General features: G+C 41.0%; 1 protein-coding gene across 4 annotated transcripts; it reads right to left on the reverse strand.

Moving 5' to 3' along the window:
- On the reverse strand, positions 1–27,081 carry smg7 (SMG7 nonsense mediated mRNA decay factor). Of its 4 annotated transcripts, XM_066681727.1 has the most exons (24): positions 26,946–26,997; positions 25,892–25,980; positions 20,539–20,570; positions 16,607–16,724; positions 16,309–16,441; positions 16,021–16,192; positions 15,211–15,282; positions 14,865–15,015; positions 14,522–14,657; positions 13,421–13,583; positions 11,983–12,139; positions 11,744–11,814; positions 11,587–11,647; positions 11,317–11,436; positions 9,361–9,778; positions 8,474–8,615; positions 7,816–8,210; positions 7,072–7,416; positions 4,650–4,796; positions 4,214–4,297; positions 3,626–3,776; positions 2,409–2,579; positions 2,171–2,325; positions 1–1,228 (listed from the first exon to the last, which is right to left on the reverse strand). In XM_066681727.1, exons 3-24 carry the CDS (start codon positions 20,543–20,545, stop codon positions 1,115–1,117), a joined length of 3,483 nt encoding a protein of 1,160 aa, XP_066537824.1. In that variant the 5' UTR covers positions 20,546–20,570; positions 25,892–25,980; positions 26,946–26,997; the 3' UTR covers positions 1–1,114. The 4 variants fall into 4 exon arrangements, with proteins under 4 accessions (XP_066537824.1, XP_066537823.1, XP_066537822.1 ...); XM_066681726.1 differs by lacking the exon at positions 25,892–25,980 and having other exon boundaries at positions 11,587–11,644; positions 26,946–27,081; XM_066681725.1 differs by lacking the exon at positions 25,892–25,980 and having other exon boundaries at positions 26,946–27,081.

Consider the following 27,081-nt stretch of genomic DNA (forward strand, 5'->3'; position numbering starts at 1 on the left):
ATTAATCCAATAATATTTCAATGCTAAAACTGCTACATAACAAGTCACAAAACACAAAATACAGTATTGTTAATAAATGCAATCTCTATTGCAGCTAGTGAAACTAATCTATAGCTACAGTCTAAGCCCTACCTCCTTTTATTTATTTATTTTTTTAAGCTATAAAATGTCAGGGTACAATTCACTGCAGTTCCACCTTCCAGCAGAATGCCTCACCTGCTCATCTCCCCCAAACAGAAAAAGAAAATCCTTCCAAAAATAAAAGGTGAGCAGACAGGACATCACAGCTATGTTATTATTACACACCTGCATTAAACTGCCTTACTATCTGTGTGTAGTCTATATAGAGGCACGCCTTTTACACCAACTGCAGTAAATACAGCCAACAAACATTTCTTAGCAATTTTATCCCCACTGCCTTAACTATATGTAGCCCTCCTCCAGGGAAAAAAAAGAAAAGCATCCAAACTTTGAAAAAAGTCCTGTCTTTTGGCTAACTGCCACTTCTACCTGTCCAAAATTAACCTCCTTCAAACATCTGCTCACAAACACAAGTTCATAGTGACACCCCCATTGTTGTCTCCTGTGTGCTGTGCATTGGTCACGCAGAGGAGGTAAAGGTGCAGGTGGATAGTTTTTGTTTTATCTGAGTGTGGAGGGCAGGGGATGGAGGTCCCAGTCCAGATTCCAGAGTCATAGACTGGGTGAGTCAGGAGAAGTACCTTTGATCCCCAGAGGAAGCAGGGTAACGATCAGAAAGGAAGTCTCCTCAGAGCCGGCCTCTAAGTCAGTATTTCTGCAGCGGCTATGTGCTGAGCAGCGCAGCGGTGTCAGGTGCTCTTATGCCCTCTGTGCCACAGAAGCAGAGAGAGAGAGAGACAGAGAGAAAGAGAGAGAGAGTGAGACAGATTGAGAGGAGAGGGCTGCACCTCCCTTGTCGGTTTCAGGCGAGCGGTTGGTTTTGAAGCCTGTCGTCCGCTTTGGCCGCCGTCTCCAGCCTCCACATGCAGGCAACACCGGAAAAAACATTTCCGATTGGAGCTTGTGGTTCTGCACCTCTTCTTCTTCTTCAGTATGGTTTTCACACAAGTGCTTATGCACTGAGGGCCCCCCTTCAATGTGGTGGGTTCATGGTGCCATGGCCACGCTGCTGCTTTTGCTTCTGCTGCATCAGGAGCTGTTCGAGCGCTGAAGGACCTGGCTGCATCATGGAGCTTGACCAGATTGACTGAGGGCACACATAGGAACATAGAAAATAGACATAGACCTAATGAGACAACTGATTTTAAAATAAATAAAACCCAGATAAACACCCAGATCAACAATAACATTATGACCACCTCTCATCTCCATTTCTAGTTCTACAATTCCAGACTAGAGTCTGTCTGTTGCTCTGTATACATGGGTTTACCCTGTTCTTTAAAATGGTCAGGTCCCTCAAAGAGCAGGTATGATTTGGGTGGTGGACCATTCTCAGCGCTACAGTGATGTGGTTGTGTTGGTGGTATGTTAGTGTGTGTTTTGCAGTTAGTGTGTGTTGTGAGTGGATCAGACACAGCAGGACTGCTGGAGTTTGTTTGGTGGACTATTCCCAGTTCAGCAGTGACACTGAGGGTTTTAAAAACATCCAGGCAAAAGCATCATGTGTCCACTGATAAAGGACTAGAGGACGACCAACACAAACCGTGCAGTGAGAGATGAGCTCCTGACTTTATATCTACAAGGTGGACCAACAAGATAGGAGCACCTAACAGAGTGGACAGTGTGTTTAAAAACTCCAGCAGCACTGCTGCGTCTGATCCATTCATACCAGCGCAACAAACATCAACACCACCAAAATGTCAGTGTCTCTGCAGCGCTGAGAATGATCCACTACACAAATCATACCTGGTTCTGTGGGGGTCCTGAATTGAAGATCAGGGTGAAAAGGGGGGTGGGGGACTATACAGAGCAACAAACAGACTACAGCCTGTAATTATCAATATACAAACTGGAACTTGGAGAATGAACAGTGAGTGTAGAAACAACGAGGTACTGAGCAAAGTACCTGATTACTACCAATTCTCTTAGCTCCACTGACCATAAAACATCACTTTGCAGTTGTACAATCACAGACTGTAGTCCATCTCTTTTGCTCCCAAATCTTACACACACACGCTGCAAATGGTACCTTAAAACTGTCAAGGAGAACAGTGGATGAGTCCTCCGTGGGCATGTCTTGAGCTGTCCAGCTGCTGGTTGGGGCACCCTGATGCCAGCTGTTTGGCTCTGAGCCAGACGAAGCAGGGGGTGCTGTCAGGTAGTCTAGCCCAAAGCCACCCACACCTACAGAGAAAGAGGATCCACTGTAATAAAGTTCCACCAACAAAAATCATGAACATATTGGCAGTTGAAGAGCAATATTATACCAGTCTTGTCAGCTTTCCAGCGGTCAGCTGCTCTGCGATCACGGCCGTCTGGTGTCCCAATAGGGCCGAAGTTGGAGAAGGGCAGAGCTCCATGGCTGTGGGTTGGTGGCGAGGATGGTAGACTGCTTGGGTTGGAGGAGTGGGGGGACTGGCTGGCTGGAGTTGAGTGGTCTGTCGTGACATAACAAAAAACTCCCATCTTATACAGAACACCAGACGACTGATATAACTAGTGTGTTTTTGTTGTTCTTTATTTACAATTGATGCTGTACACAATGTGAATAAATACAGAAAGCAATAATGCACAAATCATTTCAACCCTATATAAGAAAAAAATATAAAATATGGGAAATTTCATTAAAAAAAAAAAATTAAAACTTCTACTGTGGAGCTATGCTGTTTTAATATGCAGAATGCGATTTGGCATAAAAAAAAAAAGAAAAAGATTTACAGCATCTTATGCTGCTCTAAAACCTGTAAATATCATTAAGCATTAAAGGTGACTTTGCAGACTTGCAAGTCATCCATGCCATCTTTACAAATGCCCAAACCATGACAAGGCTGTTTTTATTTTGGGGTGGGGGGAAGACGACAAAAATAAGCCTTGCTCCTTGTTAAGAGGTTTGGCCAATTGAAGTCAGCTGCATTTCTGAACCTTGTTTATATAGGTTTTCATCATTTCATAATTTAAAAATTTTATTTTATTGTTTTTGCAGAAGCAACAACGTAAATGGAGCACAGACAAGTTTTCTGAAGTGTTTCTGAGCCCAAGAAATATCCACCACACACACACTGGTGTTTATTTTTAATTCAGGGCCACCTGAGGGCATCACAGCCACCCAGTGTTGCTACCAGCCTTGTCCCTTACAGACAGATTTCTCTGAAATTTTTAATCATATGGTTGTACCACTAATGATACAATTGGCAAGTTCTTTACTATATTACTTGCTGCATTATTTGTCCATAGTCTCTCGGATTCACGTACCCCTCCCCATCATTACTTCTGAATGTGTCCCAGTGAAAAAATATATATATTTTTAAATAAGCAATAATTTTCATGACCTTTTGTCAGTTAACTTGCCTGTTAGATGTATTATTTTTAAATATTAGAATAGCTAATATCTGAAAGGATAAGCCTTAACTTGCACTTACATTAAACTCCCAGACTTATGAAGATCATTCAAGTTAAGTCAATCCCACTGAAAAACATGTTGTACCTGAGCTGGCAGGGAGAGAGGGAGACCATGGAGTTCCTTCAAACAAGGAGTACAGTGAGGGCTCCTGGTGTATCATTGGCACATCAGGTTTTGGTGTTGGTGCCATGTTTTTCCCATAGGCCTCACTGAAGATGCTGTTTTGGTAGTTTTCCTAGAAAGCAACACAACAAAAATGGAGTCAAATGAGAATCATTCTACATGCAGGTAAATAGGCTTAAAAGATAGCAACATTTGGATTGAGAAATGAGAAATATTAAATATTATTGTGCTGCATAAAACATGTATACCTCACTGCCAGGGTAAATCATGTGTCAATACATATCTGCTCTCAAGAAAAAAAAATTTAATCCAACAACCCCTGTAATTGCCTATTAAATTAAAAGTCATGCATATGAACAGGATGAAACAAATATAAATATATGAAGGAATCTAGCCAAAGACAATATGGAAATTTAGGTATCAAAAACAATATCAAGGTATAATAAGTAAATATCCATTATGATGACTTTCTATGAATAATGCTCCCACCTGGTGGCAAAAAGCTGCAATTACATGTTTAATTGTGGAAGATGTAGGGCACATATTTACCTGAACGGGAAACACTGAGCGATGTAGCAGAGAGGACTGGTTCAGTACCTCAGGCCCACTATCTAGCCTAGACTGGTTTGATAACTGCAGAAAAAGAAGAAAAACGGGGGCTATGTTTAACTGCTGGCACTAGAGTATTCTAAAACCAAGTATGCATTTTACAAGAGCCTGATCAAAATGGAATACATGAGACTAAACCAAAAGGCATCTTAACAACTGCAAAATGTGTTTTGGATTAAAATGAGACATTTATTTTTCCAAGAAAATAGTAATCTTTAACACCTCAATATCAAAGCAAACTTATGTTTTCTGTTCTGACATCTGGACAATGATTTTTGTAGAAGCAAGTGAGAGCATGGAAAAAAATCTAAGAACAGTGGAAAACAAAAAGCTTTGGAAAGCCCTGCCTGATGTGATAGGAGGGAAAACTACATACAAACATGTTCCTTCCAGGAGCAGAGTTAAGAGGGCCGGCCAAGGCCTGGTAGAAATCATGAGGCTTAGTAAAGACCAGCTCCTCCTCCTCCTCAAAGTCTGCCAGAGATTTTAACAGGTCTGGAGGAAGAAGAGGAGAGTTCTTGTCCTATTGGGAGATGAAGCACAAAAGGGAAGAAAAGAAGAGAGAGAGACAGAAAAAGAGAGAAAGAAAAAAAAACAGCCCTGTAAGAACAGAGAGTTTGAGGGAAAGCTGTTTGAGAGAAAAGCAGCACCCGTTGAAAATCAGCTCCACTGAACTTAAGTCAACAGCCCAACAGTGAGGCTGCTTGCTTTGCCAAGGTATATAAGGCATAAAGGCATCAAAGAAGATCATGTCCCATAGCCATGAAAGAGATTGAATTAAGAGTAAATGTGATATAGACACAGAACAGCTTGGAAAGAAAAGAGAAGGAAAGGTATGCATGTATGTATTTATTCGGACTGCTAACACACCTACAGCAAGAACAGTGATCTACACCGAACGATTACTGGATTACAAACGCCTACCTTTTATCTACACTCAATGTCCATTTCATCAAATCCACTGACCATACAGGAGAAATTTGTAGTTCTACAATTACATATCGTAGTGCATCTGTTTCTCTGAATACTGTCTTATTCCCATTTTTATGAACACAGGACAGCCACATAAGTATGGTTTTGTGGTGGATCATTCTCAGTGCTGCAGTGACACTGACGTGGTGGTGATGTGTGTATCCGACACAGCAGGGCTACTCAAGTTTTTTTTAAATACTCTGTCCAGTCACCGTTCACTCTGTTAGGCACACCTATCTAGTTGGTCCTGAGACAGTGGCTAATCTGTTGCTGCATACTGTGTGCTTGTCATCCTCTAGTCCTTCATCAGTGGGCACGGGACAACACCCACAGGACTCTGTTGGCTGTATCTTTTTGGTTTGTTGATATTCAGTCCAGCAGTGAAAACGAGGAGAAGAAAAAAAAAATTATAGCTGACTGCAGTCTGATCCACTCCAGCACAAACAAACAAACACCACCACCACCACAACATCATTGTCACTGCAACGTTGAAAATGATCCACCACCCAAATTGTACCTGCTCTGTGGTGGTCCTGTGAGAGTCCTGAACACTGAAGAGCAAGTTGAAATGGGTATAAATTACGCAGAGATACAGGTGGACTAGGGATCATTCAGTGTAAAATATCCATTTAGTACAACCAACAAATTCTGTTGTGAATGTCTATGTAGCTAGCGTAAGCAAGCATGTCTAAATTGTCCTGGACCTTTTTCAATAGTCCAATGTGCCAATGGGTGGGTCTAATCACAACATCAAAGAGCTGACTCAAAGCATTCAATTAAAAGAAAGCATCTACGATTGCGTGGAACTGCAGTTCTGTCCAGTTTGTTTACGTTCAGAGGCTCTGTATCTTATGTGGCAGTATAATTGGTTTCCTGTCTATAGGTTTTTAATTCTCTGTTTGAATTACCATAGAGGTTCTTTTGTAATTCTAATTGTAGCATTTTCACTGTGTTTACGTTCATGCAGTTAGCAGCCTCCTGAATGAATTGTGGGTGCCTGCCTAAATCTGAAACCAAAAAAGTCAACATTACCCACCTATGGAGCAGGAATAAAGCAATTTTCATTATATCTTTTCATGATTTTTAATGTTTGTAAAGCAATGAGCAGAGGGAGAGTAAGCCTAGCACGTCTGACCGAGCCACTTTGTTTTTGTGTTTTTTGTTTTATCCATTCACTGACGCTGGGGTTTCGTAAACATATTAGACTGGTTTCCAGAGCGCAGACAGACTAGAGAGCTAGCAAATCATGAGGAAACATCTTCAGAATTGTATATTTTAAATAAATGAATAAATATTATAATCATAGATTTTTCCCTTTTATCCCTTCTCACAATCTAACTCCAGGTACATAACGCTATGCTTCTACTCATTGTAATCAGTTTAATCAATCATTTTTACATATATTACTAATCAAGACGAAAGCAGAATACAAATTAACGCTCGGACAGAGCTCTAGAAACAGACTAGCTATAGCAATAGTACCATTAACACTGCAGTCAGTGAGTTCAGATAAAAATTGTTTTTAAAAAAACATGCACTTGAGGTAAAATATAGTTATTTCATTATTAATGCTGAGCATTGGGAAATGTTGAATCCTATGTACACATACGCTTGGCCATACAGAAATGTTCAAGAGAGCCTTATACCATGTTAGGATAGCATTAGGAGACTGCTAGTGTAAATGGCAGGTGGCTGTTATCAGCCAGAACTGATACCATCACAGAAAACTAACCTCGGACAATAGATTTATTCATCAGGACATAGTTCTTAAAAAGTGTTAAGGACAGTGTTGGATAACAACTATGCAACAGAACTAGAAAGCAAACCTCGTAAGGTGGGCCTCTTGGTGTAGTCTCTTGGTCCTGGCAGAAGACTCCAGGCTGGTGTTTGCCCATCCTGTCCCCCATGCTGCCCCTTCCCTCATTCATCCTATATGGTGGCTCCCAGTAAAAGTCCTGCATTTTGACCTCTGGAAACTTCATTTTCTTGTCCATGCTGGGCTGAGGCTGCATGGGTATAGCTGGGGACATTGAGTGCTCAAACAGCTTGATGGGGTCTTGGGAAGGCATGAAGAAAGGCTGCTTGACAGGCATGGGCATTTTGGGCATAGCAGGCTGAGTTTGGTGCTGGCTCCACATCTGCCCAGCCTGCTCTGACACTGGCATGTAAGGCTGAAACAGAGGTGGCATCGTTGTGTATAAATGACAATAAGCCTGTTTTTATGTCTGAATTACCAAGTCTATACGGCATAGACCAAGCACATCAGACCAGATATATAGTATCCTCAAGCATCAATAGCATATTTAATGCATAAAAGTAGATCCCTGCATCTTTAATTTAAGCCTGAAAATGTTGGACCAACTACTTATAAAAACATCTGAGTGAAACTAGTCATGTTTCTAACAAAGGCAGATGTTAACCTGCTTAGTGTATATAGGCTATAAAATATTCCTGATGTTTTCTCAATCCTTATCAAACACCTCCAGAACACAGCTTTTGTCGTGATTCTAGAAAGTGAAACTTGTGGCATTCAGAAAATAAAACAAAAGGTTAAGACACCAAAAAAGTACCTGCTGCAGACCAGTGTGGTGCGGAGGGCTCTTGCCCAGCTGAGAGCTCTGCTTGGTGGGCGACTGCTGCGGTTGCTGCTGCACCTGAAGCTGCACAGCCGGCTGCAAGGCTTGTTTGGAAGGTTGTGGAGGGGGTGGTTGTGCCTGCTGGGGCTGAGGTTGCGGTTGAGCCTGGGCTTGAGGTGGCCCCTGGGTCAAGGCCCCGGGGCCAGAGGGTCTCTGCTGGCTGTAGGGAATGTGTGAGGGCTTGCCTGATGGCACCTGGTTAGCAGTCTGAGGGTGGGTGGCAGGCTGCAGGAAGGGGGCAGGAACAGACACACCTGTAGGGAAAGTGAACCCTGGGTTCATGGAGAACGCCACAGGGGGTGGGATGACGTATGCTGGTGGGGGGAAACCTGGTGTAAATGAGGAAAATGTATGATTAAAGGCTCTGCAAGATCCCAGCATCTCAAGAATGAAAACAAATTCTCTTTGTTGAGAGGTTTGATGCTCTGAGGGACCACAAGTCTCTGACATCTTAATTCACTGAACAAATGGCCACACACATTAATGCACTACTTAATTACACATTTAATTTAACATAAATGTGAACTGCAGAGAGGTTAACATTTAATGTGCTACAACAGCAAATGTGCATGGTGTATATACACCATCATACCTGGCCTGCTGGGGAGAGGGGGAAAGGCTCCTGGGTGATGTATGGGGATGAACTGTGAGGAACACGTAGTCTGAGTCTGTGTAACTGGAGTCTTCCTTGCTTCTGACACTGGAGTCTTCCTGATTTCAGGCTGAGATTTTACCTTTACAGAAGAAAAGAAAAAGCAGAGCACATTATCCAACCAGGCAACAGATAACATTCCAAAACATGATTCATGAAACAATGGAGTCCAGTACAGGATTCAAAACCACAAGGACAGAAATTAAGCATCCCTCAAATGTTAGAGTAATATCCAGACTAATCTGATATTGTAAGGCATTATTCCCTTCTTTGAACTAGTTAAAACATCTCTGACCTAAATATAAAGGCACAGAATAGTCAATGCCATGGTGCATTCAGGGAATACAAAGCAAATTGACTGTTCATCTTAAGCATGTTACATTTTATAATTTGTTTATATGCCTCCATACAAAAGAAATCCTGCTAATATTTGTAGTAAAACAGCTTACTAATTTCAGTAATCCATGTTATTGGAGAGTGATGATAGCACTTCAGTGCATATATTAACAGTTATGTACAGTGTTATCCTGTTGCAATTCTCAAACTGTTATTAAATTGTCATTAGTCACAAGTGTAAGCTACACACCCCTCTCCTTGCGCCCAATGATTCCAGGTAGGCTCCAGACCCACCGTGAGCCTGAACTGGATAAGTGGTTACAGACAATGTAGGAATGAATGAAAAGGGTTCCCCAGCCCTATGATAAAGGTTAAGTGACAAAGCTGAACTGAATGGAATAAGACAGAACTATAGGAAAAGAAGTTCCTACCAGAATTTCAAATGTACTATGCATTTTTTAAAAATGCAATGTTGCATTTCAAACTCTAACCTGTTTCACTGCATCAGAAGGCTTCTCATGACTGTTCTTCTTTGCTTCACTCTTGCGTTTGCCCTCTTTCTTCTGTTCAGTCTTTCCTGGTGCTCCACTAGCTTTGTTAAAGTTGGTTCGCTCCTTCCCTGCATCTCTCTGGTGCTGGTTACGGCTCTGTTCTCGGCTCTGCTCACGTGGTTTGATGTTCTCCTTGAACGTGACCACGGGTCTTTCTCCAGGATCCAAGCTGCTGTTTTGGCTCTTCCCGACTGACAGCACTGATTTGAGTCCCTGTGAGCTATCGTGAGCAATCTGCTCACCATTGGATGACTCCTGCAGGACGGGAGGGTCCTTTTCCTGTGGTTCTTCCACCACCAGCTCAGGGATGTCCGTGAGGAAGTGGATCAGGCCGTCATTGATGCAGTACTGAATTAGGCTGGGGACACAAAGCATAATAATTGAAATTTGCCAGACAGCAGCAATACTGACTAAATTCTTGTAAACCTTTCTTGTAATAATAATAAAAATGTAAGTACCCTGGTGAAATAACTTAACATAACTTACCTAACAAACATTGTCTATTAAACAATGCCCAAGTGTCTTATGTAGAGAACTGTGGAAGGGACCCCAGAATCACAAGGACAAGCAGGCATTTGACTCAGCACTTTTAGAACTACTTGAGGCAACACTTCACTACTTTTTGGAAACGAATGTCTCCCTTGAACCACTGCAGAGCCACTCCTAGCACTGATCTAGAGGCACGAACTGACCCAAAATCTAGTCAATCTGACGCATAACCAATTAAAATCTTGATTTCAGTTTGGGGGCAGGACCTTGGAGGCGCATTATTAAAATTGCGCAGCTGCAGCTTCAGTTGGAGACTGTCACTCTTCACACCATTCCACATGTTTTAAATGTAAATCACTAACTTATGGTCACGATTTATGTTAGGTCAGGTTACATTTACTAAATGTCTGGTCTGGAGCATTTCTCACTGCTGCTAGGAAACAGGCTGAAATCTGAATGGCTTAACATTTTTTGAAAAATGCCACTGATTTTCCTAATGTTCTGCAGAATTCTATCACTCAGGGGAGTTGGTTAAAATGGTTAACTTTAGAGACTCTTTACTGTCGTGCTGATAGGAAACAAGCATCATCATGCCCTTAACATAAATACAGCTAGTGCTGGGCGATATGAGCGCGAATCAATATCACGACTAACAGTACATTTTACCACAATTACAATTAATGAGCGATTGTTTTGTTTTTGTATTTTTGACTCATAGTTCAGTGACGAGGTTTGCACTGTCAATATGCTCAAGTATTAAAGCTAGGATATTTTTCACTGTTTATATTTGGTATGAGATTGTCACTGCAACTATTTTTTCCTCAAAATTTACGTTTGACTTTCTTGTTCACTGTCGTCTTAATTATAGTCAAAACACAGCACATCCAAACCACAGATGCTGTGTTTTTCTTTGGTACAAGCTACTCAAGTTATTTGGTCACCCTCAGCATTTAGGTTGCTCCCATGTGGCAAACGGGCAGAATCATGTGACTACAGCTTGGTAGCATGGTTTTAAAGAGAGAGTAAATTAACACACAGAAGGGACATAACTGAATAAAAACTAAATCGATAAAACTGATATAAACAAGAGTATGTCGATTAGAGGTTCTGAATGTTGACTTCGATTATTTGCCCAGCCCCAAATACAGCCATTTTATTTACAGTCCAAAACCATCTGTGTTTCAAACTACTCAAAGGCACATGATTCCTGATTTCAGTAGCATACATTTCACCCCACCAGTTTGGAGGCATGGTGCCACCTCTGAACTGTGGTGAACTTATTTTCACCCAGTTTAATCAAGCATGAAATCTGCCAAGGGTGTGTATGGTTTTTTTAAAATTGCAAAATAATAAAGATATTACACAAGGAGGAAAACAAGACAAATGAACATCAGAAAGCACACTCACCTAGGCTGGTTGTCTGCAACCCACTTGCCCAAGCTGATAAGCCTCTGCTGTCGGGCATGGGCTATGAGACTGTCTTTGCCAACCGAAATGCCCTGGTGCCCTTTGGAAAAGTCCAACAACCTGGAACATCATTAAATAGGATGCGTGAGAGAACAGGTCTCAAGAACAACACTAACATCCTGGAAGGCTTAAAAGGGTCATTGACTCAATTCCAGTAATGCATTTGCCTTAGCTATAGTGCAGTTATAGTTTTCTGTTATGGAAAGCTACCTTAAGGCAGGCCGGAGAGCTAAAAATCCTTGCAGCTCAAACTCTTCTGGGAGTGGAGCTGCTGCAACAGAACCAGACAGAGCTTTTAAGAAATGGCATTACCATCAAACAATAAATTAAAGATATGCTTTTACAAAAGGCTATTGCCGTACATTACCTGGAGGATTTGATACATCATCTTCCTTGGGGTTGAAACTGTTGAGAACTGACACCAGCCATGGCCAAATACTGGGGAGGAATCAAGACACCAGTTTAACAGGACATGCTAAAGTCATATTTACCAGCACAGCAAGACTTCAGATGTAATTATCAAGAAGAATTATCCCAGCAGAGGTTGTTCACATGAAATGCATAACTCATACTATTCAGACCAACAAAGGAAAAATCTTATCATACTATCGTCTCTGGTCAACAGCTCTCTCAGTAAAAACACCGGGCCGCAGCTTCAGCCAATCCAGAGATACTTTGATGGCTGGAAGTGGACACTCCCCCATGATGTCCTCTTGATTCTTATTCAGCAAGGCTCGGCTGCACATCACACCTAGAAAAGACACTAGAGGGACAACATCACACATTAAAATGTGGTACCAAACCAATGTTTAATACAGAAGCCTGTTCATTAATTTAACAATATATTCTAATTTCATATGAATTAAATATGAACAATAAGAATAATCAATATATTATTTAAGGCATTACAACAAATTTATGTTTTGTTTTTTTTTATTAATAACAAATGCTCTCAAAGCTGACAGAGCTTGATTTGTTTGTCTGTCTTGTTCCATTTTCTAAACCTAAAATTAAAATATAAAAGCACAATGTCACCACATCATAGGCTACATATCTGTAAATAATATATCAGTTGCCAATATACTGGGCATGATTATGTTCTATATTGCAATATTTTTTTTTTTAAAGCAAGATGCATTTAATACAGGAAAAAAAACAACTTTCATCTGCTGTGTGAACACTGCCACAGTGTTTTTCTGTATTAAATGCATCTTGCTAAAAAAAAAAAACAAAAAAAAAAAACACATAACACACCCCGGTGCTGCACCAAATAGAAGCCCTCTAGAAACCATTCATACGGAACCAGAAGTAAATAGTTGATAATATAAATGAACTATAACTAATAAACTTAAGAAGATATAATTAAAAAGTACAGAAATGTACTAATACTGAAGAAAAGGCTTGTCTTATGATAAAAAGAATTTTGTTTTGCTTTAATCCAATGTGAATTTACTTTAAATTACAAAAAGCTCAAATAATCAGTAATTATTAATATTGGTATCGAATACTCCATGGTGCTAATTATCGGTAATCGCATCTGCCCAGAAAATTTGAAATCGGTGCATTACTAAAGGAACATATTACCTAGAATAAGTTGCATTAAATCAATTAGGTGTTATTGAATAGGTACTAGGAACAATACCAGATACAGATACAACATTACAACATTAAAAGGGTAACATTAATGAGATGCTGACATTTTTTTTTAAAATCCCAATCAAAAAACCTTGATAAACATTTATTAAATTCACATATGACTTTTAATGTGCTAATGTTACGGAAGCATTTATATTTATCTAAACATATCTATATAGAAAGAATTATTTTACACTATTTGGCTCCTTGTTTATCCATAGTTTTAAATCATACACACAGCCTAGTGGGCAGATACTTGTATAACTTGCATAAAAAGTGATGTTGCTGCCTCGTGACTATTCCTAGGTCCAACTTCTCTGCCAGAGCAATCTGCTGCTCGAACAACACCTGAGTCAGCGTTTAAATCCATACATACACCAAATACAGCAATGAATGTACATCTACATACTGAAAAGACCAAGGAGCTGTATCCAGCTGATCTGTTCATCTGAACTGAAGCTCTGGTCGTCAGCCTCGTTGCTGAAGTCTCGGAGGTGGTGTAGCTCAAACAGGTTAATAACAGTGATGTGGACCAGTTGCTGAGAGCTGAAGGCCTTCTGGAGAATCAGCCTCTGAAGGACAAAAGACAACAAAGAATTATAGACGTGCATTTCCTGAAAGATCTACAATAGGTTGTTGAAACTCAAATTTAAAAAATGTGCATGTGCCTGGGTCTTGCTATGGTTTTGAAGGTGGTTGCTAATGTGTTGCTAGGCAGCTGCTATCATAACAGGTGGTTGCTAAGGTACTGCTGAACTATTGCTATGGTAGTTCAGGTGGCAGCTATGATGTTGCTAGAGGGCTTTGATGGTAGTGAAGGTCACTGCTAGTGTTTTGCTCTACTGTGTTTTTTTTTTTAAGTTAAGGCAGCTACCTCAAATAACCACTACACAATTTCTTCCATTCCACCTTAAACAGTGTAACAATTTCTCTGCCTATAGGTGCTTTTCCACTGCACCGAACCTACTCAACTCAAGTTTTATGCTTTTTCCACTAGGTAAACCTGGTACCTGATCACAACACTAGCACGTAACATTACTCTGATGTTTTGGAGAGGATCAAAAACTCTTTGGATTGGTGGCTGACGAAAAACTCCAGCAACAGAAAATGGATCTGTGAGAATTAGGGCATGGAGCAGTGTTCAGTCAAATAAAAAAATATATATAATTAACTAATTAATTAAAAACACATGAATACACAAATAAATGGGCACCTAACATTACAGCTGCCACCGTGAACATAAAAGTACAGCGCCATGCAATGTGGCTTCTGAGTCATTTTGTAGTATGTAGTTTCTGCTTCGCTATCACCATGTTACCATAGCTTATCTATAGTGTTAAAAGTGTAATCTGAATAAGTTTAAGTGCGGCGCAGTTAGCTAACTAGCTAGTTGTCCAGTGAATACTACCATGAAGGATATACACTAAAAGTGTAGTGATGCTCATCAATGCTCACTTGCTGTTAGGATAAGGTGCCAAGCAAACTGCAGATGCTGGTTAGTTGGCTTTACCTGAAACTGTTCTTCAAGCTTCTCCCTTAGTGCACTGAGTTTCTCCAAACCTTTGCTGAGATAAACATGGCCATGGAACTTGATGAAGGCCTTAATAAAATCAGACACGGACCATTTTGTTTTGATCTCTTCACGGCTGCAGATGAAAGAGTCATAATATAGTCAGAAAGCATTTTCCAAAATCAAACATCAAAGTATTAATCCCAGATGCTGTAAACTAATCAATCATTTCTGCTGAATATACTTTGACCTTTTCATTTTTACTGACCACTTACATCCATCTACTGCATTTTGCTATGCATTAAAGTCAAAACCAAAGGAAAATTTGAAATAAATTTAATACCTCTCAAGAGCCTTGGAGAGAGCTTTCTGTAGGTTGGTGGAAGCTGCTGGAAAGGGGAACTTAACAGCGATGCTTCTGCAGTAGTAGAAAATTGTTGAGAGATGGTCTCCCTTGGAGGAGGCCAGAATGGCCAGTTGATTGTAGGGTTGACCTGACAGCAGAGACAGACAAATATGGATCCTAATTAATATTCCAGACTTGAAACATGCAGTGCTACTGACTTCCATAAATAGAACTGCAGCTGAAAGTAAAGGGTGCTGACACAACCGTTTTGTGCCCTAGAGCACTATGAAAGAGTTGAAAGCTCAAGGTGAGGAGAATGTACAATAACTAAAAGTGGACCAACCATTTGAGGGAACAAGCTGAGCTGCGTGTCTGTAATAAGACTCTGCTTGGCTGGTCTGGTTGCGATAACGTGCTATGGAAGGAAAAAAACACAAAACAAACAAACAATTTTAAAAAAGCCTGTCAGTGCAGAACAAAAAAAATAAATACAAGGCACAAACTCTGAACTCCCAGTCAAGCATATCAAGTGTATTTGAAGATATTATGAAGACCTAATGAAATATAAATAATTTTATGAATATATATATATATAGTTTTATAAAATACAAAATGGCCCTTAGTGTGAACAAGCAGTTATACAATTTTGTACTATTATGCTAACATTATTTAATAAGTTCTGTTTAAAAGACCAAAAATAAATAAAACATCTTATATTTACAAAAATTTAAGAAAATATGGAGGTAGAACTGTAATATGCTAATGAAACATGAACACTCCCACCCATTTCACCTAGCCGCACCCACCCCTTTCTCTTTCTACAGGCATTTTCATTTCAGAACAAAAATGTTAACATGTCAACATGCTCTCAGTTTGAAAGCAATATAGACTGCTCTAAATTGGCAGCACTTAGATGTGCCACGGGTAAATATTCAGGCCCAGCTAGTCATGTCCCCATAGAGAAAAATAAAAGCAAAAAATAATAAAATAAAAAAATTAAAAAATATATATACATTTTTTTTTATATTTATAATTGATTTTGATCCATGGTTTCAGCCCTAGTAGAGTCCACCTCTTTAGATTTCTTTCCCTTTTGTCTCCAACATAAGACATTCTTTAAAGCTTATTTGAAAAGCAAAAAGCGTGGACTGACCAATGTCCCCCAGGTGGACGAGACAATGTTGGCAGATGTAGGAGCAGGAGCTGGGCTGTGGTTTCACTATGGCGCTGGTGCTGCTCTGTTTATTGCTGATGATGCCAAGCTGAGACGATGTCACACGACAAGGAAGATCCACATTGAACACCGAGCACAGCTCTTGTAATAACTGAGACGACAGAAACATTGTATTATGGCAAAAACGTCTACAATTTTGAAATGTGTTGTTTGAGCAGAAACAAATTGTGACACCATTATATGCCTACTGCTCAACAGTCAACTCACCTGTGTGTAGAATCCACTAGCTGCCTCGAGAAAAAGGGATAGATTGGCTTGTACTTCACTTCGATTAGGATTGGCTCTGTTCTTGGCCTGACTCTGCAGCGATGTTATCTGATTCTTAAAAGCATGGTTCCAGCTGAAGAAAGTTTTTGGCAAAGATATTGAAGTTTCACCAATGACATCTTAAAAGGATTGTAGAAACAAAACCTACACAATTGACCACTTCTACGATTATAAGCTATCAATCTAAACAATATACACCATAAAATCATTAGAAATATGCAGTAAACAAGTAGCTTACAGGTCTTGTTCCACTTTCTTGTCCAGGGCGTACTCCAGGTCCGTCAACAGCATTTTCTGGTACAGGTCCTGAAGAGCCTGCCGTGATGTCCACACCTCCGCAGCACCAAGCTTAGAATCTGAAAATCAGAGGATGAACCAACTTCAATGGCCTCATGTCTATTACATATCAGAATATTTCTTCACATTTAATCTAAAATTATTCTCCACTAAGCACTATGGTACACCACACCTGAAGATGCATAGTGTAGTTTCTGCAGTTCTGAACCTGGAGTAGCAATGATAGAGGCTCTATTCTTCTTATTGGCACATCACAATGAGTTTGTAGCTGTAAGTGTATGGTAAATATAATAAGGTAATACTAGCTAATGTTCCTTTAAATCATTCAAAGAAGCATTAAAACTATATCATAATCCGACCCTACCTTATCTCTTACATTCAATTGGCAATAGGAACAACAATATGCAAGATAAAATATTCATAATGGTACTCTTTCATCTCCTCCTTGGATCACCACCTTAACGTGTTGGAGGGGTTTGCGTGCCTGCGTGACCTAGGAGCCATGTTGTCGGGGGCAATAGCCCCTGGTAGGGTCTCCCAAGGCAAATTGGTCCTAGGTGATGGGCCAGACAAAGAGTGATCCATAAAGACACAGATGAAAAAGACAAGAACACGGATACAGCCTCCCTTGCCCGGAGCAGGGTTACCGGGGCCTCACCCTGGAGCCAGGCCTGGGGGAGGGGCTCCTTGGCGAGCGCCTGGTGGCCGGACTTTCACCTATGGGGTCCGGCCGGGCTTAGCCCGAAGGAGATACATGGGTCCACTCTCCCATGGGCCCACCACCTGTGGGAGAGTTAGTAATCCGGGTCTGGTGCATTGTGGATCGGGTGGCGGTCGGGGTCGGGGGCCCTGGCGTTCTGATCCTCGGTTACTGAAACTGGCTTTTGGAACATGGAACGTAAACTCTCTGGTGGGAAAAGAGCCTGAGCCGGTGCGCGAGGTTGAGAGGTACCGGCTAGATATAGTTGGGCTCACCTCGACACACAGTATGGGCTCTGGAACCAATCTCCTTGAGAGGGGCTGGATGCTCTTTCACTCTGGAGTTGCCCAGGGTGAGAGGCGTAAGGCAGGTGTGGGCTTACTCATAGCCCCCCGGCTTAGCGCCTGTATGTTGGGGTTTACCCCAGTGGACGAGAGGGTAATTTCCCTGCGCCTTCGGGTTGGGGAAAGGGCTCTGACTGTTGTTTGTGCTTATGCACCGAACAGCAGTTCAGAGTACCATGCCTTCTTGGGGACCCTAGAGGGAGTGCTGAAGAACACTCATTCTGGGGACTCCATTGTTCTGCTAAGGGACTTCAACGCTCACGTGGGTAATGACAGTGAGACCTGGAGGGGCGTGATTGGGATGAACGGCCCCGCTAATCTGAACCCGAGTGGTGTTCAGTTATTGGATTTCTGTGCTCATCAGTTTATCCATTACAAACACCATGTTCGAACATAAGGGTGTCCACAAGTACACCTGGCATCAGGACACCCTAGGCCGCATTTCGATGATCGACTTTATAGTCGTATCATCTGACCTGCGGCCATATGTTCTGGACACTCGGGTGAAGAGAGGCGCTGAGCTGTCAACTGATCACCACCTTGTGGTGAGTTGGATCAGATGGCGGGGGAGGATGCCGGACAGACCTGGCAGGCACAAACGTGTGCTGAGGGTTTGCTGGGAACGTTTGGCAGAGGAACCTGTCAGAAAGATCTTCAACTCCCACATCCGGCAGAGCTTCGACTGCATCCCGGGGGAGGCTGGTGACATTGAGTCCGAGTGGGCCATGTTCCGGACCTCCATTGTTGAGGCGGCTGAACGGAGCTGTGGCTGCAAGGTTGTCGGTGCCTGTCGGGGTGGCAATCCCCACACTCGGTGGTGGACACCCCGGGTGAGGGGGGCTGTCAAGATGAAGAAAGAGTCCTATCAAGCCTGGTTGGCTCAGGGGACTCCGGAGGCAGCCGACAGGTACCGAGGAGCCAAGCGGCTTGCGGCCTCCGCAGTCGCTGAGGCAAAAACTCGGGTGTGGGAGGAGCTCGGTGAGAGGTGAGGTTCACCCCGGGTTCCTCAAGGCTCTGGATGTTGTGGGGCTGTCCTGGTTGACACGTCTTTGCAACATCGCGTGGACATCGGGGACAGTGCCTCTGGACTGGCAGACTGGGGTGGTGGTTCCCCTTTTTAAAAAGGGGGATCGGAGGGTGTGTTCCAACTATAGGGGATCACACTCCTCAGCCTCCCCGGTAAGGTCTATGCGGGGGTACTGGAGAAGAGAGTCCGACTGATAGTTGAACCTCGGATCCAGGAGGAACAATGCGGATTCCGCCCCGGTCGTGGAACACAGGACCAGCTCTTTACCCTCACTAGGATCCTGGAGGGTGCATGGGAGTTTGCTCAACCAGTCTACATGTGTTTTGTGGATCTGGAGAAGGCATTCGACCGTGTCCCTCGGGGTATTCTGTGGGGGGTGCTCAGGGAGTATGGGGTACTGGGCTCTTTGTTACGAGCTATCCAGTCCCTGTACAAACAGAGCAGGAGTCTGGTTCGTATGGCTGGCAGTAAGTCCGACTCCGTCAGGGCTGCCCATTGTCACCGGTTCTGTTCACAATTTTTATGGACAGAATTTCTCGGCGTAGCCAAGTGGCGGTTTGGTGGTCTCAGGATTCCATGTCTGCTTTTTGCAGATGATGTGGTCTTGTTGGCTTCATCAAGCCGGGACCTCCAGCTCTTGCTGGACCAGTTTGCAGCCGAGTGTAAAGCGGTAGGGATGAGGATCAGCACCTCCAAGTCCGAGTCCATGGTACTCAGCCGGAAAAGGGTGGAGTGCTCTCTCCAGGTTGGAAGTGAGATCCTGCCTCAAGTGGAGGAGTTTAAATACCTCGGGGTCTTGTTCACGAGTGAGGGAAAGATGGAGCGTGAGATTGACAGGCGGATCGGTGCAGCGTCAGCAGTAATGCGGGCTCTGTACCGGTCCGTTGTGGTGAAGAGAGAGCTGAGCAAAAAAGCAAAGCTCTCAATTTACCGTTCAATCTACGTCCCAACCCTCACCTATGGTCACGAGCTTTGGGTAGTGACCGAAAGAATGAGATTGCGGGTACAAGCGGCTGAAATGAGTTATCTCCGCAGGATGTCTGGACTCTCCCTTAGAGACAGGGTTAGGAGCTCGGACATCCGGGAGAGACTCGGAGTGGAGCCGCTGCCCCTCCACGTCGAGAGGAGCCAGCTGAGGTGGTTCGGGCATCTGGTTCGGATGCCTCCTGGACGCCTTCCTGGAGAGGTGTTCCGGGCATGTCCAACGGGGAGGAGGCCCCGGGGCAGACCAAGAACACGCTGGAGAGACTATATATCTCGACTGGCCTGGGAACGCCTCGGTACACCCCCGGAGGAGCTAGAGTCGGTGGCTGGGGAGAGGGAGGTCTGGGTTTCTTTGCTCCGACTGCTTCCCCCGCGACCCGGACCCGGATAAGCGGTGGATAATGGATGGATGGATGGTACTCTTTCATACTGCATGTCTGGTGGAAAAACAACTTTTACCCAACAGACCTTACATCACTTAGCAACCACATTCAGTGCCATGAGAATGTGACAAAGATGACAAAAATACAGACCTCCAATATACAAAGCAAATGCAGACGCTCATGTATATCTTTATATCCCTAGTATTTTCCATACACTGATGTTTAACACATCTAACAGTAGGACAAGTCCAAAATGTTGGCTTCTCATTTTACAAAAAACAGTAACGCAATTGCTGCACCATTTAAAGAGTTGATGAAAACCTAGCACATATGAAGCTAGAGAATAAAATGCCTCATCGGCTTCATTATTTTATTAATTTGAAGATACTCAAATCTTACAAGTCACATATAGGTAATATTCACATTTAAACATACCTGTCATGTCAGCCTTCAAGGCCTCTGCCTGCCTGCTCAGAAAGAGAAGAGAAAGTGTTAACAAGACCAAAATTATATTAAGTGCCAGAGGTTCAACAAGCCAAACATTAACACTTGAGAAACATCAACATGTGGAGCATTTCATAAAATTGTGAAGTAGGAACTGCCTTTCCACAGTTGTTAATATGTAGCCGACAGCTGGCTTACCATATAGAGACGCTTAAAGCAAAAACAAAATAGCTTGCTGACAGTGACTAGTTTACATTATCTAAATGTACATGCAATCCAGAGCCACCCTTCATATTTAATTACCAGCAGGGCACACCGGAGAGGGCTAAGACTTTACTATTGCTGTTTCTGCTTAAGATTTGAGTATATGTAATTAAATTAATGGAATATAAAACAAATAAATATAATCTAATTTTAAGTGTTGAAATTTAAAATTGTATTAGACAAAAATTAACATATTACAGAGTCTCTGGTTTTTGTTTTTTTTTTAGGTTTCCTAAAGAACGGTAGTTTGAGTTTTTTTTATTTAAAACACAGTGTAGAGGCCATCTACCTGTAACCCCAGTGTAATTTTAGAAATATGTCCTTAGCGTTATTGCATAAAGCTATGCTGTGGATGTTGTGCTTGTAGAGCACAGTGTTTATGCATTAATCAGTTTATTTTAAAGTGATTTCAGTGTGATTATGAAAAGATTAGTTGTGAAAGACCACCTAGAGACAAAGCATCACTTTACAGAACATAACATTGAACAACTGGTCTGAAAGTGCTATCCTAGGACTGGGATTGTCACATTAGTTCTGCAGATGGATCATGCCGGAAACTACCACAGCTCTGCACTGCACTCAGTTTAAAAATAGTGTTTTTTTTCTCTATAAAATCATGTCATGGGGGTGCATGTTTTAGGATGCCTGTTCACACTGCATCAGTTGAAAATCTTTACATAAAAGACATCATTTTGCATTACACATCAAATATATTGCATTCCACAGATTTTGAGCAATTTCTTTTTCATAATTTTGTTGTCATATAAACAAGGTTATTCAGAGCAATTTAATACAAAATGTGCAATTCTAGAGAAATAACTTGCAGAATTTTTCATAGCATCTTTGAAAGCAACTAATGACAAAAGTGTTTTAATGCCTCTAAAAGTTACATGACAATTTGAAAACACTTGATAATTTAGACAATTTTTATCTATAAGACTAAGAAAACATCAATTTAAGCCCAAGCGTTTTGAAACATACACCAATCTGTTTCTAGCTAATTCTTATTTGACCAATAGGTTCTAGTTGGAAATGACAAACGGAGGACAAAAGATTTTAGTTTTGATACATTTGAAAATTTAGATTTTTTAGTAAAATTCCATATACAAATTTATTCATACAATTACCAAATTGTTGAAAATTTTAAAGAGCATGCTTCTATACCATTACAAATGGTCCTGGTTATTTAGTACATGTTCTAGAGCAGGGAGTTAATTGGCTGCATTAATCACATGTCATTAGCATATCTTTGCTGAATTGTACTGCTTGAGGAACAGTAGCTGACTGACTGACAAATGACAACTTATAAAAGTGACATCACACCACAGGAACTAAAGTATAAGGACACCTGCTCAGTCACTCTTTCTACAGAAATCAAAGTTCTCCAATCAAAATCTTGCTTTTGTTGAAGTAGAGTAAATCTCTGCTGGCCAGAGAAGATTTTCTACTACATTTTGGAGAGCTGTTGTGGGAATTTGATTGCATTCAGTGATCAGAGCATTAGAGTCACAAGGATGTTGGATGATAACCACCCAACCTCATCCCCAACTCATCCCAAAAGTATTAGATGAAACACTATCATTCCAGAGGACACATTTCCAATGCCCCAGAGCTCAATCCCAGGGGCATGGTGCTAGTATGTTCATGTTTATTTGTCTTACCAGCAAGTCTTACTGTATAGGCAGTATTTCTCTACAGGGAATAGACAAGTTGTGTGTATGTGCACACCTGCGGTGCTCTGATTGTGCCTTTGAGTTTGAAATCGTTTTCCTGCTCCCAGCTGAAATACAGATCTCTCTCTCTCTCTCAAGAATTTGCTCACACGCATTTTAACCGATAAACCATGAGGACTTTGTATCAAACACCAAAAGTTGTTGTTCAAAAAATTGCAAGAAAGGATATGACTGAAAATTGTATGGCGTTGTATAATATCCAATTGTCTCTTGGATATTACAGTCATTTTTATTTGCACACTGTCTAGTGAAGGCCCATGCCCAAAAAGTACAATCCATCACTGCATCTCAGACAATCCAGCAAACACTGCACAAGGCTGGTCTCCATGGACGCCAAACAGTGAGGACTCCACTTCTCCAAGACATGCATGCAAAAACTCATCCAATCTTTAATCAAAACTAATCTGGCAAAGGAAAAAGATATTGGTCCTTGATTTCTATGGTCAGACAAAATAAAATTGTTGTTGTTTAGACACAGGGCACATGGAGAAGCATTAATTCCCAAGAACAGCATCTCTATGTCAAGCATGCTGTTGGAAAGGTAATGTTTCTGTGGTTGATATTCACAGCCAACAGGCCAGACAACCATGTCAAAGGATACACATCAGGAAACTACAATAAGATTCTGAACAGATCAGGCATAGCCCTTTCCACCAACATGAAATCAGCTTGGTTCCCGTTCACACACCTAGCACAATTCAACAAACGTCCAAAAACATAGGTTCCAGAAGTGCAATAATTTGTTCCCAGCTGGGACCAAAGATTAGCAGGTGCTGTCAAGCTAAAGCAAAGTATTATCACACAGTTGAGCCATTATACAATTTCTGATTTGAAACCAACACTGCAAAAAAATAAAAACAGGAAAATGTTCTGTCTGTTTTCTACAGTTGCGGCCAGCATAACTTGGTGTGTTTGCTATTAGACTACTCTTCTCTGGTACTTTAATAGACTGAAGTCAGGATCATTTACACATGTATCACTCTAATGTGAACTGCTCTAAAAAGTGGATAAACCAGGAATCTGGTATTGGCACCGAGTTCATCCTCAGCAGCGCTGAAACCAAGCAAATCTGAAACACCCTCCTTCATTTATGAGAACTAACAAACAGTGACGGCAAGAACTCGTCCAACCAAAATAAACACTATGAATCAATGAATGAATTTGCCATGGGCATGAATGATTTAACTGTACATTCAAGGCTAAAAAGCAAAATACTACCTGAAGATAATTTGGGTATTTTTCTTCCTCCCTCCTTCAGATTTTCCACTATTTTAGATAAAAAAAAATTACATCTACATTTTAACGGGTCATTACACCTAGTAAATAAAATGGCTATATTTGTATTCCATGTTACATACCCCTTACATACTAGGTCAAAGCACAAACCAACCCTAGTTACCTGCACCAACAGCAAAGAAAATTCACATCTGTACACTTTTCTACAAAGCACTGCCACAATTCAAGCCACCTTGAATGACTTTGCTTATATCAAGTTATTTAGGCTGCAGTGTCAAAAAAACTGAAGAATTCCCCTTGAATTCATTCTTCGTTAAATTATCAGATAAAGAATTTCCATGCACTTCTTGAGAAATTCTGTGATGGGCATATTAATACCGTTAAATAAAAAAAAATGCACAATGAATGGTTATTCACTTTCACAAATTTCATCAGTCCCTTTGGCACAAATTCAGCTAGAGTGTAGGCAGATGTACAAGCAATGTTCCTTTTGTAATTTTGGTTGAACTACAAACACTTTATTAATTTTTATTTATTTATTTTAAAAAATTTAATAGCATAATAAGTCATCCGCTGAAAAACATTTCAGCGACCAAAGCACAATCACACATTAAATATAGTGCTCAAAAATCATTAGAGGAACAAGCTCCCAGCGACATAGAAAAATTATCCCAGCTTTTATACTGAAGCATACTGGAGTCACTGAACTATGAGGTTCAAAAATACACAAAACAAAATAATCATTGAAAATCGTAATCATGGTAAACTATACAATTAATCATGATACTGATTTGCACTCATAACGCCCAGCATTATAAAAGTTTAGAGTTTGGTGTTCACTGATAACGCAATATTTTAACGCAATGTAGCATGCTAACAAATTTACTGTTGAATTAATAGGTTTTTACATGTTTCCTATGCTTTTTGTACATTAAGCCAGTGAGTAAATTGCCATGTAATGTCCATCTTTGTCATTTGTACAGCCTGAACTTCCTATAATTTGCCCAAAAATCCAAACCATCCAAATAATAAAAAAGTGTTTTAACACTGCACACAAACCGAACCTGGGTTCAGTTTGATCCGGACCAAGACCATCTCTTTTGCCAGACCTTGGTCAGAGGCACTTATCACACATGCTATTTGGGTTCAGAACAAACACAGATTTGAAGGAAAGGGAGGGAAAGAGGGGGGGGGGTGTGAAAGACAGTAAAATGAACTAAAACCCACTTATTGCAATACTAGTCGAGTACTCTACTACTTAATACATGAAAATACGGATAATATATTAATTGACCTGAATACAAATTAATCCATTCTCTGTATTATCATCCTTTGGGTAATTCCAAGAGATCTGTGACCATTTTGGACTGCCATTCTATAAAATAAATACTTCTCTATTGTGTCTAGGGGAAATGTCCAGGCTTGGTCTACCTGGCGCAGCAGAGCTCCTTGACCCAAAACTTTATTGTTCTATAATTTCTAAAACATCATCCATCTCCGAGTCTGTGAAACACATGATATCACCATGCCTGGCTAATATGATGCAGCATCAAATTATATAAAAATCACTGTATTGACAATTCATGAATCTCAATTTCTGATCATGAAATCCACCCTCACAACATCAAATGCCTCCAGACTATCACGAAGAGAGGATAGCCCGCTACTAATTAACATATTTAGCGATAAATATCACACAGCCTGAAAATGAAAAAGTGTGAAAATTCCCATGTGTGAAATTAAAATTAATTTAGCATTTTGTGGCGATTTTTAATTTCAGCACTCAAAGCATATCCTAGGCTTAAAGAGGTGCCTAAAACTGACCGTTTTTAATCCTTCCGTTTTTCATTTAGCACAATTGCAGCTGAAAAGGCAAAGCTAAAGTAAAATCTGAGTTTTCTTTTCCCAATTAGCTTTTAATTTTAAGCCATTTCCCCATGAAATACCAATATGGTAATGAAAATTAAATGACAAAATATGCGTTTATCGTTTTATTTTTGTCACGGATGACAAGTGTTTGAGGGAAATTAACAAATTAACAAATTTCATTTCATTTTAATTTGGCTATACTTGCAACCGTGTGGGAGCAAAAGAAATAGAAAAAAACCTACTTGCATAGTCACTTTACTGTTTTCAATTCAGTTTCAATATTTGGTTGGAATTTTCCCTCCATTTCCCGTCCACTATTAACGTGGAGTGACTAGACAGATAGAAACGAAAGTCAATGTCAAAGACACTGAATATACCGGGCTCAAAGGACCTACTACTAACACACACACCAGGGAAAACGTAAAAGACTCAAACGTTCAGAAAACTAAAATTTCTTTATTAAAACAGAAATAAACCCAAAGGTGTGTTTAAATGAAGTGGGTGAATTTAACACATTTCAAACTACGGATAAAATGCGCTTTATTTTAAATAAAACGGCGAAAACGGAGGGCAATTTACGCTAGCTCGACTGCTAGTGTTGCTTAAGTGAGCAAAGCGTAAGTTGTCCTAGCCAGCAATAATATTAAACAGCAATACATAACGTTACTAAAGTGTCAAAATAATTCACGGCCTTTATATATTTCTAGCTTAATATATCTCTAATAGACACAAGCTAACAAAACGCCAAGTCTTAAGCGTCTGGTAAAATAAGCAACCTTGTGTGTTGTGTTGTTTTTGTTTGTTTGCTAACGCTAGCCGACTAAGCTAAGTCATGGAAAGTTATCGCTAGCTTCTTCTTTCGAACTCTAAGTTCCACCTTAAACACCAAAACCCCTGTTACAAGTCACACAAACAACGAGCGCCTGCTCGTGAGAGCGCAACTGCTGCACCATTTAAGGTGGAACTATATGTTCGACTAATAAGCGAGCAAATAAGAAGCTAACTCCAGCCTCGTGCCTTTGAAATCAAAGCTCGTGAACGCAAACATTGAGAAATAATGAATCCGTCTTCATGTAGCCGTATATTGACCCACACTTAGCCCAGATATTGTTAACTCATATTAGTCACTGCCCGTTTATGGTCACTGGCTCGTAGTATATTTATCCAGCGCGTCAGTCAGCCGCTCGGTCGATGATGCTAGCTGGTTGAAATAATGACCGAAAATTGAAATAATATACACGATCTGTTAACTTCAATATCCGATCAGAGCGCAAATTGTTGAGGAAGATTGCTTACCGTAAATATTGGGCACAGACGTTCATCCTGCCGGATACGCCGGGCTTTTATACCACGACAGACCCACAAGCTAAATCTATACCCGGCGCCATGTTGTCCATCATTTTTACCGCTTGCTGGCAGAAATGGTCCAAAC

Source organism: Hoplias malabaricus, chromosome 9, assembly GCF_029633855.1.
Source record: "Hoplias malabaricus isolate fHopMal1 chromosome 9, fHopMal1.hap1, whole genome shotgun sequence".
In the NCBI taxonomy this organism is placed as follows: domain Eukaryota; kingdom Metazoa; phylum Chordata; class Actinopteri; order Characiformes; family Erythrinidae; genus Hoplias; species Hoplias malabaricus.